This window comes from Rousettus aegyptiacus, unplaced genomic scaffold (assembly GCF_014176215.1).
Source record: "Rousettus aegyptiacus isolate mRouAeg1 unplaced genomic scaffold, mRouAeg1.p scaffold_m13_p_2, whole genome shotgun sequence".
Taxonomy (NCBI): domain Eukaryota; kingdom Metazoa; phylum Chordata; class Mammalia; order Chiroptera; family Pteropodidae; genus Rousettus; species Rousettus aegyptiacus.
The window spans coordinates 171,249,010-171,263,358 of NW_023416295.1; the positions used below are offsets into that span (position 1 = coordinate 171,249,010).

The 14,349-nt window shown below is 50.6% G+C and overlaps 1 protein-coding gene across 3 annotated transcripts in view; it reads left to right on the forward strand.

The window, feature by feature from the left end:
- The window catches only part of GRAP2 (GRB2 related adaptor protein 2), a 60,268-nt gene extending 49,558 nt beyond the window's left edge, over window positions 1-10,710 (forward strand). For 2 of the 3 annotated variants that reach the window (XM_016126447.2, XM_016126446.2), the window contains exons 4-8: window positions 1,519-1,638; window positions 4,772-4,940; window positions 6,696-6,884; window positions 8,207-8,329; window positions 9,029-10,709. In XM_016126447.2, coding sequence (XP_015981933.1) covers window positions 1,519-1,638; window positions 4,772-4,940; window positions 6,696-6,884; window positions 8,207-8,329; window positions 9,029-9,208 — 781 coding nt within the window. In that variant the 3' untranslated portion in view covers window positions 9,209-10,709. Of the gene's footprint in view, window positions 1-1,518; window positions 1,639-4,771; window positions 4,941-6,695; window positions 6,885-8,206; window positions 8,330-9,028 lie in introns of those variants that run through there. The other variant, XM_016126448.2, reaches the window with a different exon arrangement.
- Window positions 10,711-14,349: the final 3,639 nt, after the last annotated feature.

Here is a 14,349-nt window from a genome sequence, read left to right on the forward strand (position 1 = left end):
AAAAAAAAAAAAAGATAAATAACTGGTTGACAATTTTTTATTTCTTTCTAGTTAGGTTTCATTTCTCTACTGACGAATCAATCAACTGCTAGAAAAAAAGATAAGCTAACTAAGATTGACAATTCGATTTTTGACTTTTTTGTTTGTTTGGTTTGGTTTCTCCATTGACGAATCAATCAATCGCCCTCGGCGGACTTAATGCGTTTATGCTTGTTGTCGGTTTGGTTTCATTTCTCCATCGACAAGTTTTTGCAGTTACTCCCATTTTTGTAGTATCTATAAATCTTAGCTAGCCCGCATACAGTGACAAGTAGACGTGGAGGGGGGGGGGTCTTAAAATTTTTAGCATTTCTTCTAGATGACAATGATTTGCCCCAAGAATTGGTTTCTTATTTCAAAACACGTGAACTGGGAGGACAAAGAGACGCCAGGGCCCTCTCGGAGGGCCCAGAGTTGAAACCATGTTTCCCCCGGAACGGAGACTAGTGCTTAGGCAGGATCCACGAAGCGAGCGCAGGTCCCCGCGCGGTCTTGCCGTGCAGCTGCGGACGTTTCCAGCATATGCAAAGAAAGTCTTGTAAATTTTATGTTCGTTTATCTGTCGTGACTTTATCCTTTTTTTTACGGCAAAGCTGCCTTACGGCTGGCCGGTTAGTAACGCAGTGAAAATGTTTACGACAAAGGTGTTTGCAGCAAAGATGTGTAGAGCAATGACGCTTACGGTGAAAACACGGTCCCGGCCTTGCTCGGAACGCGCCACGCCACCTGCAGCAGCACTTCTGGAGGCTGCCACCGTCAGCACTCCCGCCCCCACCCCCCGAAAAAGCTGTTTCTCTTCATTTTCTCCTTTTCCACGATAAAGCGTTTTTTCCAGCCTGGATTTTGGGGGCAGCCCAGGAGCTGGCTGTGTAGACTCGGTTCCCTGGCGGCTCCCAGCCCCACTCATTTGCAGGTGCGTGTGCAGGGCTCCCTGGGTGCCTTGCAGCCTCCTGTCCCGCGGGCTGAGCAAGGCCCCTGGCACTCCACCCACACACCCAGGAAGCACCAGCCCCTGGCCTGTCACTCTCCCTCTGGGCCACTGAGGTCCCAACTGGGAGTCAGCTCCACCCAGTCGCCCCCAGGGCCTGCAGAGTCCCTGTCTTCCTAGCAAACAGGGCAGGCATCCCTACAATTCTTTCTCAGCAACATCCCTCACAGAGCTGCCAGCAGGAGGCCACTTTCCACAGTGAGGCACTCCCACACTGTCCCATTTCGCATTTCCCCTGATTCAGGTTTGTCTGAGCTGAAGAGCGGCTTCTAGAGGGAAGGGACAGAGAGGGAGCGTCACAGGGAACACTCACTTGCTGTGCCCGAAAACTGCCTGGACCCTTTGTTTGGTTTCAAAGGCTCCCGGCCCCTCTCTCTTCTTTTCCTGCTTTCTTCTGAACAAAGTCCCCAGCCCTTCTCCCTTCAGGTCACGTCCCCGTCCTACCCCTCTGGCATCTCACCAAGATCCTCTGGTTTTATCTCACCCAATAGATGGTTTCACGAAGGCCTCACACGACACCAGGCCGAGGACTTACTCATGGGCAAGGATGTTGGTTTCTTCATCATCCGGGCCAGCCAGAGCTCCCCAGGAGACTTCTCCATCTCTGTCAGGTACTGGCAATTCCTCACACTGCCTGGACCCAGACTGCTGAAGCCATGAGGTGACCTCTTACACATGACCTATACTGCTCAGGAGCATGGTGGCCAGGGGCCCAGGCGTCTTATCAACTGTGATGTCATTCATTTTCCTCCTCTAACACCGTGTATGTAACTAGCACATTGGTTTTGACCAAAATTATTGTGCACATTTATCTGTCTTCCCCTCTAGCCCAGGTGCTTCTGGAAGGACAAGATTTTTATCTACTTCATCTTTGTGCCTTTAACAGCACCTTGTACCCAGCAGGTGCTCAGTGAGCATTTGTGGAAGGAAGTGGGAAGGGAGAAAAAAGAAAAAAAGAAGTCCAAATTGTCCACATCCGTCTTGAAGTCTAAATACTTTTTTTTTTTTAATTTTTACTACTGATGGATGTCTGAAGAAGGGTGAGAAATAAAAACCCCAAGTCATTGCCGTGAGATGCATGCGGAGTTGGAGGCGGCTCTACAAAGAAGAGTTACCTCAGTGCATTATAATGCAGCAAAAACAGAGCAACAGAGCAGAGGGGAGGAGGCTGGGATGGGGGGAGCACGACAGCCAAATTCCGCCGCCAGCGTGCAACGCCCGGGAGGAAGCGACTCAGTCCAGACATAAACGTGACGCAGCGCCACGTGCCGAAGCCCCACGTCTGAACACACGGTGTGTGGTCAGCATGTCGGGGATTGCAAGTCACATGTCAGGCTTGGTGACCACCTGCGAAAGTGCACGACTTCGTGCTGAGAGCAGCGCAGGAGGAAGGTGACTCCTGCGCTGTGAATCCTGCTGTCGAGTCAGGTCGACAGGAAATGCTGGTCTGGATTATTCAATATATGCTAAAAGTCATGCAGCTTGGGTGCTTTAAGTACATAAATCCAATCTCAGGTAATAAACTGAGGTCACTTCACCATTCAGAAGGAGTGCATATTTTAAGGAATAGGTAGGAGGGACTTAGGAATAATGGATCAACCATTTGCACACACGTATGCCTCGGAAGTGCTAAGAGATCACCTGGTGATCTTAGCATCGCCCTTGCAGTCTTGTTTAAACTCTTAATTTTTCTTAACTAACACTTCTTCATAGCTTGAGGGATGGTAAATTTCAGCTCAGGCCAATATTGATGTGGCACAAATTGTAAGTTTGTTAGGCCTTAATTAATGAAATTTTGCTCCATTAATGGATCTTAAAGTCCAGCCTATTTCTTAAGGGTCCTGAGTACAGACTAGACCCAGTGAATTGTCAGGTTGAAGGGCAGCTCTTGGTGCCTTTGGTTTGCATGAAGTTGACTCTGGCTTTTTTGACTGGAACTATGGTTTTTTATTTCCTCGATTAAAGTGAATTCTGTAAAACAGTAAGCCTTGACTTCTGCCCCAGCCTTCCCCTGCTGTTGAGGCAATGCGGCTTCTTGTTAGGGTGATTATTACCATAATCATTATTACATCTTCTGCAGAAATGTAGTATAATGTATTCCAGAGCGAAATCATTTTTATTTATTTATACAGCTTCTTTTTGTCATGGGCACAGATAATTAAGAGCTAATTGTAGTTCTGTAACTTAGCATTTGTTAAGGGCCTGAAACACGAGACTTTAGCATCTGGAGCCCTGAGCTACATCCTTTTCTTGGCCCCTCTCAGAACAGCCTCCGTAGGTCCAGATGCCCAGCTGCAACCTTGGCATTCGTCCTCTCAGCTCACGAGCATGAGAGGGCTAATATTTCTCCGAGTTCTTTGACCAAGAGGCAGTGGACAAATAATTAGACCACAGGAATATTTCCTCCTTCTCACCCAGACGTGAGGGGTAATGACTATGAGCTGAGCCATGTGGTGTGAGAGTGAAGAAAACATCTGTTAATGGCCTAAACCAAGCGGAAGGCCATGCAGCAATTGCGAAGCGTCCGTTGCTCCCCCAGAGCAGCCAAGCAGAAGTCGCTGCATGGGTTCACCGGGCCATGAGCGGAGCCCGCCACATCAGATGAGACTGAAGATCAGAATTCCTGTCCCCTCTCCACGTGGCCCACTAAGCCCGCCCCTCAGAAACCTCCACTAATGCTCAGTGGTCTCTTTACTTTCCAGCACTTTAAATTCTTGACTCTTCTGCTGGATCGGGCAACTGGCACCGTTAGCACCAGTTAATTTTTAGGTACGGATATATGTCCATTGGACAAATAAACTTGACATCTGAAGAGAATGGCTTTGTGACGAAGAAGGACTGGAGCTATTAGTTAAGGTCCAGTTCTCCTTTCTGATGAATAAAACCCAATCTCTCCAAACCCGATACAAATGTGACCCATCACTCCAGCTGGTGTCAAAAGGTACTGACCTAAAAGAAGTTAGAACATACGCATGGTGTGACAGGCCCAGCTCACTAGACTGGAATCAGAGACCCGGGGTTTCCTGCCTCAGCTCTGCCATTCGCTGATGTCGACCTTGACCACGCCCCTCCATCTCTCTGAGCCTCAGCATCCTCAGCTGTAACATGAAAACATAAGACGAAATAATCTCTGCGGTCCTTTCCAATTAAAACTCCATAATTCTCTGTAACGCTTTTCCCCCCAAAAGCTTGAAATGTTTGCAACCTTATTTATGCAAAAACATAAACCAAGACCCAGAGATACTCATTATGTAAAGAACAAAGTGTGACAAGTCCCTCAAGGTCACGTCTTACGATCCAGAGCTAGTTTATGGGCTTGAAGGAGCTGGTTCAAAGCATTTCTGATAACAGAACAATAAGAAAAAAACCCTCCCCTCTGAGTCTTGGCAGAGTCCTTAGCACAGTACAGAACTCAAGGGTTGCCATGTTTCAAATAAACATTATAAAAAGGTCCTTGACCTCATCGCCTTTAAAGCGCTTAGAACATTTCTTCTTGCAAAAGGTTGGCTTCAGTGTCAGAAGACAGATTGCCTTCTGCTGATGTAAAAACCCCCTCCAGCACAGCTCGTGTCCTGAGTGGTCCTTCCTCGACTCTCCCCCCGGGAGCTCGACCAGGCCCCCCACCTGCCTAGAGATACAGGAGCCACCCATAACTTCATGCCCTGCCCTAATGGAACCCTGGCATCCATTGGCGGGGACATTGTCACCATGTAACGTATGGTTTGGATTTTCCTTGATCTCTAGGCATGAGGAGGATGTTCAGCACTTCAAGGTCATGAGAGACAACAAGGGTAACTACTTCCTGTGGACAGAGAAGTTTCCATCCCTGAATAAGCTGGTGGACTTCTACAGGACGACATCCATCTCCAAACAGAAGCAGATCTTCCTGCGGAACAGAACCCAAGAAGATCAGGTATGCTTCAGGTCTCAGCCAGCCCCTTCCCATCCGGAGATGTGAGGCAGCCTGAGTCCCACGTGTGCCCCTAGGACGGGTCCTCTGAGGACTCTGAAAGGCAGAAGAACTCTGAAGCTGGGTCTCAGTTTAAATCCTGGCTTAACACTTCCTAGCTAGGTGACCTTGGAAAGTTCTTTGATTCTTAGTTTCTTTATCTATAAAGTCGGGATGGTAGTGATAGCTACCTCATAGAATGGTCGTAAAGGTTAGAAAGGTAATGTGTCCCCATCCTTACGTCACCCCTAATCACACTGCAGGCACTCTGTGCACAATAGCTCTTATCGTGGATATCATTGTTTTACTTGTAGATATTACTACATCACAGTTGGGGTCCTGGCTAGAGCTTTGTGACAGGATTCGAGGTCAGGGTAGGGGGCAGTGAAGGAGAAAACTGGCCCTGGAACTCTTGCTCTTGGAACAATTTGGAATATAGAGTAGTGTTTTCATAGAAAATGCATCCAACAGACCTGGCTTTGAGTCCCGACTTCTTGGTTAACTATCCTTATTACCTAGCCACGTTAAGAGATCTTTCTGAGCTTCTGCGGCGTGGAGAGAATACAATACCTCTCTCACCAGGCTATCATGAGGATCAAATCAGATAATGCAGTTATAGGACTTGCCGCAAGGTCTGGCCTATAGTACAGGCTCAAAGAAAATACTAACTTGGCTCCCGTAAGTAAATTCACACACACACACAATTTATAAAATATTTTTCAAAGGAAAGAATGTGGTTATAAGAGACAGGTATTATAGAAAGAAGCATTGACTGGAATAGTTGAAAGGTGAGGTAGGGCCAGGGGACTTGAAAAGTCATTTAGACTTTCAAAGCAACACATACTTTGGGGGAATAAAGAAAACCATCTCTTTCAAGTAATTGCCTGATCTTAAGCCTGAGAAGTTACAGTCGGGGGAGAAGAGGGGATTCCCGTCAAGTGCATACGGAAGTTCAGAAAGAAAAACAAAGGTTAACCAAGACCTTGAGAATGGTTTTAAGCAGGAAACGGGCAGAGGTATTAATTTACTAGGATGTGCATGCAGAGATGAGAGAAGCCACATAAAACTGCATTAAACTGGATTAAATGAGTTCCTATCTGTAAAGTGCTTAGAAGAAGGCCTGGCATATGCTAAGCCAGAGCCCTCTGTGATTGTTAAATAAAAGTAGCGAGAAACAACTCTGATCCATGAGGTCGCTGCAGCGTTAGGAAGAAGGCCTTGCTCCTCCCAGCATGCCCAGCGCAGGCCTGGTTTCCATGGTGCTGCAAGAGTGTTGTGTTTGGGTCTCTATCACCAGGCTATAAATGACAGTTAAAAATCATGCAAAGTCAATAGCGGAGCTTATCGGGAAGGTAGGATGTCCAGCGGTGTGGCAACACGCGATAAGCGGGGATGGTATTGTGTCGGTGAAATAGAACGTGGAAGCTTGATTACACAGAGGAAAACGAGCCCACTAGCGGTGGACTGAGTGGACACCACGTGGAAGGTGTCAGGCTGGGAACCAGAGCCCTGACATCCCCTGACCGGAAGAATCTGAGAACGCAGAGGCCACTTTGGAAAACGCGAGAGTCTGAACCACTTGTTCTCGTTAAGCTGCCTCCCTCCCCACTCTCCATCCGCTGTCATGAGCAAAGTCTGGGACACAGCTGCCCGAAGGGTGAGGTAGGGCCAGGAGATGCAGGAGGAGGATGGATCCGCCTCATCTCTGTTCTCTCCCAGGGTCGCCGGGGCAACAGCCTGGACCGGAGGCCGCCCGGAGGCCCACACCTCAGTGGGACTGTGGGAGAAGAAATCCGGCCTTCCATGAACCGAAAGCTGTCGGATCACCCACCGCCCACTCCATCGCAGTATCCCCCAGCCCCACCGCCAGCCCAGCAGCGGTACCTGCAGCATCACCATTTTCACCAGGTATCTAGAAAGGGCACAGGGAGGTGGCGAGGAGGTCCTCCTCTCCACTGAGGCTCAGGCCACTGGTCTCCTCTGCCACTTAGTGTGTGAAAAGTCCCCGCAATGCTGGAAACAACCATAGAAAATAAATGCTGGGGGTCTGTTGTGACCCCGGCCCTGTGTGGGGGAGAGCCACATCCCAGGCCCAGCCCAGCATCGTCATGTCTCACTAAGTTCGGGGCACCCAGTAGCAGAAATATGATATGGAAACTGTTTTGGAAAAGAAGCCTCTCTGAAATCAATGGCTCCTGCCTTAAAACACACACACACCACACACACACACACACCACTCTCTCTCTCTCTCTCTCTCTCTCTCTCTCTCTCTCTCTCTCTCTCTCTCTCTCTTTCTCTTTCTCTCTCTCTCTCTTTCTTGCCCTGAGGATTTAGTGAACAATTGCTTCATTTTCTTATCGACACAATTTTAAATCTAGTCATGCTCCTTACCCCACCTGGCTGTCCAGATCTACAAAAAAGAAAAAAAAAAAAAGGATTAACACCTGCAATGGAGCCTTGCCTATTTGTTTGCTTGTTTATTTATTTATTTATTTCTATCTGTCCCCTGCCTTGTTCCAGATGGGATTTTAGGCAGCTTACCGAGATGGACAATACAGCCTGATAACATCATTCCTGAATTTCTTAGCGGGGCGTACAGAGTCCTTTGTGAGCTGCTCATATCTGTGTCCCCAGCCCCACCTCCTGCTACCTGCCCCTGCTCCCCACACAAAACGCTCATCCTGGCAACGCTGCACGCTGTTAGTTACCAGAATGGTCCACTGTGCTTTCTCTCATGCCTTTGAGGCTTTTTATCTGCTGTCGCCTCCACCTGAGATGCCCTTTCCTGGCCGATCCTCCTCCCCCTTTAAGCTAAAGTTCAAACTTCACTTCCTCTATGAAGCCTTCCCTGATTACTCAGACTTAGACGCTCTTCTCTTTGTTCACCTATCACTCGAATGTGCATGGTTCACCCTTTCAACTGACACTCCACGAAGACAGGGACCTTCTCTGTCCAGCTACATATCCCCAGTGCTTTGTAAAGTGCTAGACACATGGTAGGTGCCTGATAAATACTTCTCGATTGAATAGATGAAACCTGCCATCATTTTTGCCTTCAGAATCTAAGGTCTCTTTGTCATCCCGCCCCTCATCTAGGATTTATTGTTATCATCAGAAAGGATTCTCGGAACACTGGCTGTGTCCATGGCATCTGAGCAAGGCACTGGGGGAGCCTGTGAGGGATGCTTCTGGCCGCGTGGTGACGGGTCCTCTGTTGCATCTGTTTCTAGGAGCGCCGTGGAGGCAGCCTGGACATCAACGACGGGCACTGTGGCGTGGGCATGGGCAGTGAAGTGAACGCCGCCCTCATGCACCGGAGACACACGGACCCAGTGCAACTCCAGGTGGCCGGGGTATGTGAACTTTCCCTCTCTGGGCTCAGTGGAGGAGGCAAGGTGGGCAGTTAGAGAGAGAGTTGGTCCTCCAGGAGAGACGTCAAACTGCACGGAGCTCAATTAGAGGTGGTGGGGACCCAGCCCATGACAGTGGGGGTGGGAGGAAGAGTTCCGGGGTAGAGCTGATCCCAGGCTGGCACCGTCTGGTCTGTTGTTCTTGGTTTGCCCTTCGGCCTCGCCCGGTCCTTCCCGTATGTCTTGGCTTTGTTTTTAACGGAGGGAGATCTGTCGCCTTCATCGCTGAGAGCCATCCTGACTTGGTTGTGCTAGCACCAAGGGCTGCTAGTTTGGGCGCACTGCCATTTTGTGTGTCACATGAAGGAAATAGAAAGACTACCTGTTGAAGTAGGGAGACGGGTTCTCAGGGATTCTCTTGGGGCCTTGGAGAATGACATGTCTCTCAGCCAAAGGTCCCGAGTCTCGTGAGTGGCCGGTGGGTTCTGGTACCTCCGCGCTCAGGGCTGTGCATCCGGTCCCCGCTTTCAGTCACAGTGGGGTTCGAAATGTCTCTGGACAGCCATACGTCAACCTTCCGGGCGAGCTGCTGACGGAGGACTTTGTCTTGATGCCGGAGCCGGCAGAACCTCTTCTGTGTGACGGTGGCTCCGGGGGCTGGCCACCGGCTCAGCAGGACACCCCTGTGCTTTCCCCCAACAGCGTGTGCGGTGGGCCCGGGCGCTGTATGACTTCGAGGCCCTCGAGGATGATGAGCTGGGATTCCACTGCGGGGAGGTGCTCGAGGTCCTGGACAGCTCCAACCCGTCCTGGTGGACTGGCCGCCTGCACAACAAACTCGGCCTCTTCCCTGCCAACTACGTGGCACCCATGATCCGATGAAGCCCTTCCGGAGGGGTCAGAGGCTTTCGTCTGAAGCTGCCTGCAGAGAGGGAGCACGGAAGAAAAGCTGGAACTACATCTACATACATGTGTGTGTGCACACATGTCCACATATATACGCCTATGTATACACACATTTATAATAGTAATTTATTGGCAATTTGGTTGGTTAATTAGCTGATATGAAAGGAACTCAGGGAGAGGGTTATGTTCAGAGTTGTTTTTCTACTCCCGTCAGCAGGTGTGCCGGTGGCAGGGACCTGGAAGTGAAACTGAAATTCTTCCTGTCCTTAGGATGGCACCGCTTCCTCCTTATCTTGGGAATGTTCACTGAGTAGCTCAGCAGAGATCTACACCTGGCGTGGGACGCCAAGCAGCAGGGCGGGGTTGGACTTGGTGGGGCACGTTCTGCTAACCTGCAAGCGCACTCGCCTGGGAGGTTTGCAGAGCAGCTTCCCTCCTGTCCTTCAAGGGTGAGGAATGCTGGACGAGAATCGGGGCGCGGCCACGCAAGCCTGAGCCGGAGCGGTTAGGGTGTGAGGGCAGGACCGGGGCACGGGCGTCCGGAGGCCTGGGCAGGGCCGGCCTCCCGGGTGGTGCTCAGCCAAGGCCTTATTCTCCCGCAGATGCAGGTCCTCGGCTAACCCTCTTCCTCGTAACTGGCATGGAGAAACAGACACCCTGAGGAGCCAAGTCCTGGGAAATGGAGGGGCTTCCATGGGTGTAACCTCTGTGTCCCCCAGCGGCCAAGATAGCAACACCCCAGATTCTGGCTGGGGATGATGGGGGTTAAAGCCATTGTTGTTCTTTGTTACAAAGGGTCTCTCCAGGGCTCTGCTTTCCCTCTCGGTTCTCTGTGTTTCGAAGATGCCTTGCCCAGTGACACAGAGAGACGCCCACCCCACGAGAGCATTGACTGGCGATGGGCTGATTGGTTGGTTGGTTGATTGACCATGACCCTGGGTGGGAGCTGACTTTCAGATGAGCTTCCTGTTCCCCTGCTATTTGCATGCCTGCCAGCACCTTCCCCCCACCGAGAGCTGCCCCTGGGGAGAGGAACCCCACTGTCTCCCTCCAGCACCTCAGAATAGAATCATTTCCTAGTGCTCACCCCAGGGTGTGAAGCACAGACCGCCCTGGCTGGGAGAAGGGACATCAGTGTTTTAGGGGAGACTGGGAGCACACAGGTCTGCACCAAGGACGCCTAGAAGGGGTGCGTACGCGTGCGCATGCGCTAAGACATAAAGGGTTGGGGTGAAAGTATTAGTGAGAGAGCGCTGGCGGGCCAGGTGGGGACCTGTCTCTCACGTCTCCCCTAGCCCTTCCTGCTCTCAGGAGGGCCGGGGCAGCCATTGTCGAGGGCGATGTGAGAAGAAAGAGTTCGTGACTCAGGAGTAACTGTCAGAGCACCCGTAGGCTGTGTCCCTTTGACTCTGAATTCTACAATTCTCTGATCCCTACATCGCCTTTGGAGAAAAACGGGTTGGGATGGGGGTGGGGGAAGAAGGGACTCTGTGGCGGGTCTTGGGAGGGAAGAGAAAATAGCCTGAGAGGAGCGGGGAGGGGGAGGGGAGCGCGAGGCGCTTCTCGCAGCCTCTGAAAATGAAAGCGCGGGAAGGACAGGGTAGCGGAGGAGACGTTTCAAAAGCCGGAGGAACAGCCGAGAGGCGGGCGGGGCGGGAGAGGGAGCACGAGGTCAAGTGAGACAAGCGAGGAAGACGCCGGTGTCGATGGGCAGACAGGGCGCCAGGAGGAGGGGCGGAGGCGGGCGGGGAGGAGGACTTGGAGCGGACAGATGAGCCCCGCAGAAGGCAGGGGGCAAAGTCTCCAGAGGGATGGACAGAGGCGAGAGAACAAAGGCAAAGGCGACTGGAGAAGCTATTTTGGTGCTAGGGAATATGAACAGGTTACGGTAAAATAAAAGCCCGGGGTAACGTTTGATTTTGCAGTATTTACAAACCCTATGCTTTCAACAGCCCACGAACTTCGTCCGTTTGTCTGATTGTGTGGGAGGACCAGCCCCGGGGAGGACAGAGTGACATGATTGGGTGCTGGCCTGGATTTTGTGCCTTAAAACATTTCTCGGGAAAGTAATGATCAAAGAAGGGCCGTTGTTTTGGCCAGGCCGTGCCTGGTTGTGTCGCAGGCCCACCAGCTGGGGGCAGGGGTCACTGGCCTGCAGAGGCTGACCACACGGTGGGGACAGAGCTTTCAAAGCCCCTGGAACCGAACCTCTTATTCCACCAGAGGCCGTCATGGGAGTATTTTTAGTTGAGGTGCAAAAACAGCCTTCTCATTATGCAGCTCAGTTCAGAAGGAAGTAAGAGTCACCATAACCACCCAGAGAACAGGGCCCTTAGTGACCAAACTAAGAGAAGAAGGACCAAACTGTTCATACCGGGGGTGGGAGGTGGGGGCTGACCGCCTTGGCTTCTGGTGCTACCTGGGGAGCCCCTAGGGAGCCCTTTGCACTTGACGGCATCTCAGCACCAGGGGCCCATCCACTCAGCACCTCTCACCAGCCACACGACCAGGAAGCGGCATATTGTCTCTGAATTCTGCCAAAATGCCCTGTGTGACTTGGGAGCTGGTAGCTTCCAGAGAAAATCCAGTTCCTGTTGGACCAGTTTGGTTTCCCTAACCACTTGCTGAGGCTTGCTGCATTTCAAATATCTGGGTGCCTGCCACAGTCCACCCACTTTTAGATGGCCTTAGGGTGCTTCTCAGAATAAATGTGCCTCTGAAATGCCTGGAGAGTGTGTTAAAATGCAGGTCCCGATTCAGTGCAGGTCCTCGGCAGCGTTACTACCAAGCTCTGAAGTATGTTCCCAGGTCTGCGGACCACGCTCTGAGAAGAAAAAGCAACGAAATTGGCAATGAGTGATACAGCTACAAAAATCTAATTGGATCCCTTTTCTAAAGCTCTTCAGGCATCTTTGTTGCTAACATATAAGTCGCTTTGGCTGTGGGACAGACAGACATAATCCAGAACTGTCATTACAACAGCATTCATGTTTGGTTACCCACGTGACTTATTATTTTAGCATCTTCAGCTCCATCAAGAATCAAGAAGCTTCAGGGCGAGAGGCGTTCAGATTTCCTAATAGTAATTATTTTAAACATGAGCAGAGGTTTCCAAAGAAATTGTGAAAGCTTTCTCAGGAAACCTTTAAACATAAAATTGCTTCCTGCCAGGGGTGTTCCTGCTGGGAGACAGAGGAATGACCAATGTGACATTATTAGTTCTCAGCTAACCCAAACCAAAACAGGCCACCTGGGAGTCACATTGGCATGCTCAAAATATTTGCTGTTTGTCTTGCCTGAACGCAACACTTCAACCTATCTATATCAAGGCAAGGGCGTGACAAAAACATCATCTCGACGTATCTTTTAAATACTTCTCAGATTCCTCCACTCCACTTCCCGCCATCACGAATGCCATGCCAGCAGCATCTCCCCCTTAGAAGACTTCTCGTTCTTGTGCCCACTCCATTCTCCAGAGCGATCTTCATAAAGCATAACTCTGATCGCGTCGCTCGCCTGCCCGTTGCATTTAGATTTAAATGCAAAGTCCCATGCGGCCTTCTGAGGCCTGGCCCCTGCCTCCCTCTCCAGCCTACTCTTGTGCCTCTCCCCTCCTTGCTTTCATGCCCCTGCCCCACTGGCCTTGTCTCAGCCTCTAGATGGCCAAGGATGTGTCCCCAAATCCTTCACACCTGCCGTTCCCTCCACCAGGAAGATGTACCCCCTGCTGTTCACCTGGCCAACTCCTGTGCGTCTCCAGGTCTCAGTTTAAATGTCACTTTTCCAAATTGCCCTTCCCTGACCCTCAATCTAAAATAAGCCTGCCCGTTAGACCATCCTGTGGCTGTGGTGGTTTTCCTGAAGAGCACATACGCAGGTGGTGGCACTAGACCCATTCGTATGACTATTAGACTGTAAGCTCCCCTGGGGGCAAGGATCTGCCCTCTTTTGTAAACCATCCTACGTCCAGCATCTAGCATGGTGCAGGGCAGACAGAGGCTCAATAAATATTTGTTTACTAAATGAACAAGTGAAAGCTGCCTTGTGTCACTGATCATTCATTCTGTAACCAAAATGTCCCCGGCCTATAGGTGCAAATAAGGTGATATGAACATCAATGTTCGTGTTACAATAGCTTTGAGCCATCTGCCCCCAAAATCTCCTCCAGTTACCTTTGAGAGTCCAAGAGAGGGAGGCTGGAATTTCTCATGTGTTTAAGCACCGGGGGTCTGCTTATGTCTCCTACTCTGGCCATATTTGGTTGCCCCCAAACATTCTCTGCTGACAGCATCTTTCTTGATGCTGTGGACCCATTGTGCATTGCATCTGTCTACTGGTGAAATGGCCCGACCCTTCAGGAAACCAAACCTGCCCTGCAATCCCTGTGGCAAAGGGGGTTAGGGAAGAGGTAGGGTGGAGAATAGCCTGCACCCAATTCTGAGTAGCCCTTGTCCCTGGGCCCCAGAGAGGCACTGCTTGGGATCAGGGTCCTATCTTCCACGACCACAGCTTGTTCCCTTCTTACTGGACCCATCAGACAGGACAGAGGATGCCAACTTCCTTTCCATCTCGACTGTCTCTCTCCCTATTGTCCCTTTCCCCTTCTGCTAAAAAAAAAAAAAGATGACCCTAGACCTGTTCGTTTGTGCAAAAGATACCACCTAGGGTCCTAGGGGATGTGTACTCAGTTGTACAATCTGGGCTCAGCTAGAATTAATTCATTAAATCAACAAATATTTACAAAGAACCTCCTAGGGGCCAGACACAATCAGCCAGCAGGTCCTTCCCATCTCTCCTCTCTGTCTTCTCACTGCATCCTTGCCACGGTCGGTGCCTCATTTCAAACATCTCTCGCTTCTCTCCCAGGTCAGTCTTGGAATTGGTCTCCCTGCCTCCTGGCTGGCATCCACAAACTGCCAGAGAGATCTTATTAACATGCAGAGCTGATGACATCAGGCTTCTATTCAAAAGCCTCCAGGGGTTCCCCCATCGCTTTCAGACTAGAGTTGAAACTCCTCAGCTTTAAACTAAAGATATTTCATGATCCGATGATGCCTGTTTGTTCAGCTGCCACATCCCTCTCTCCTCAGAATGATTCATGTTGTCTCAGACTCCGA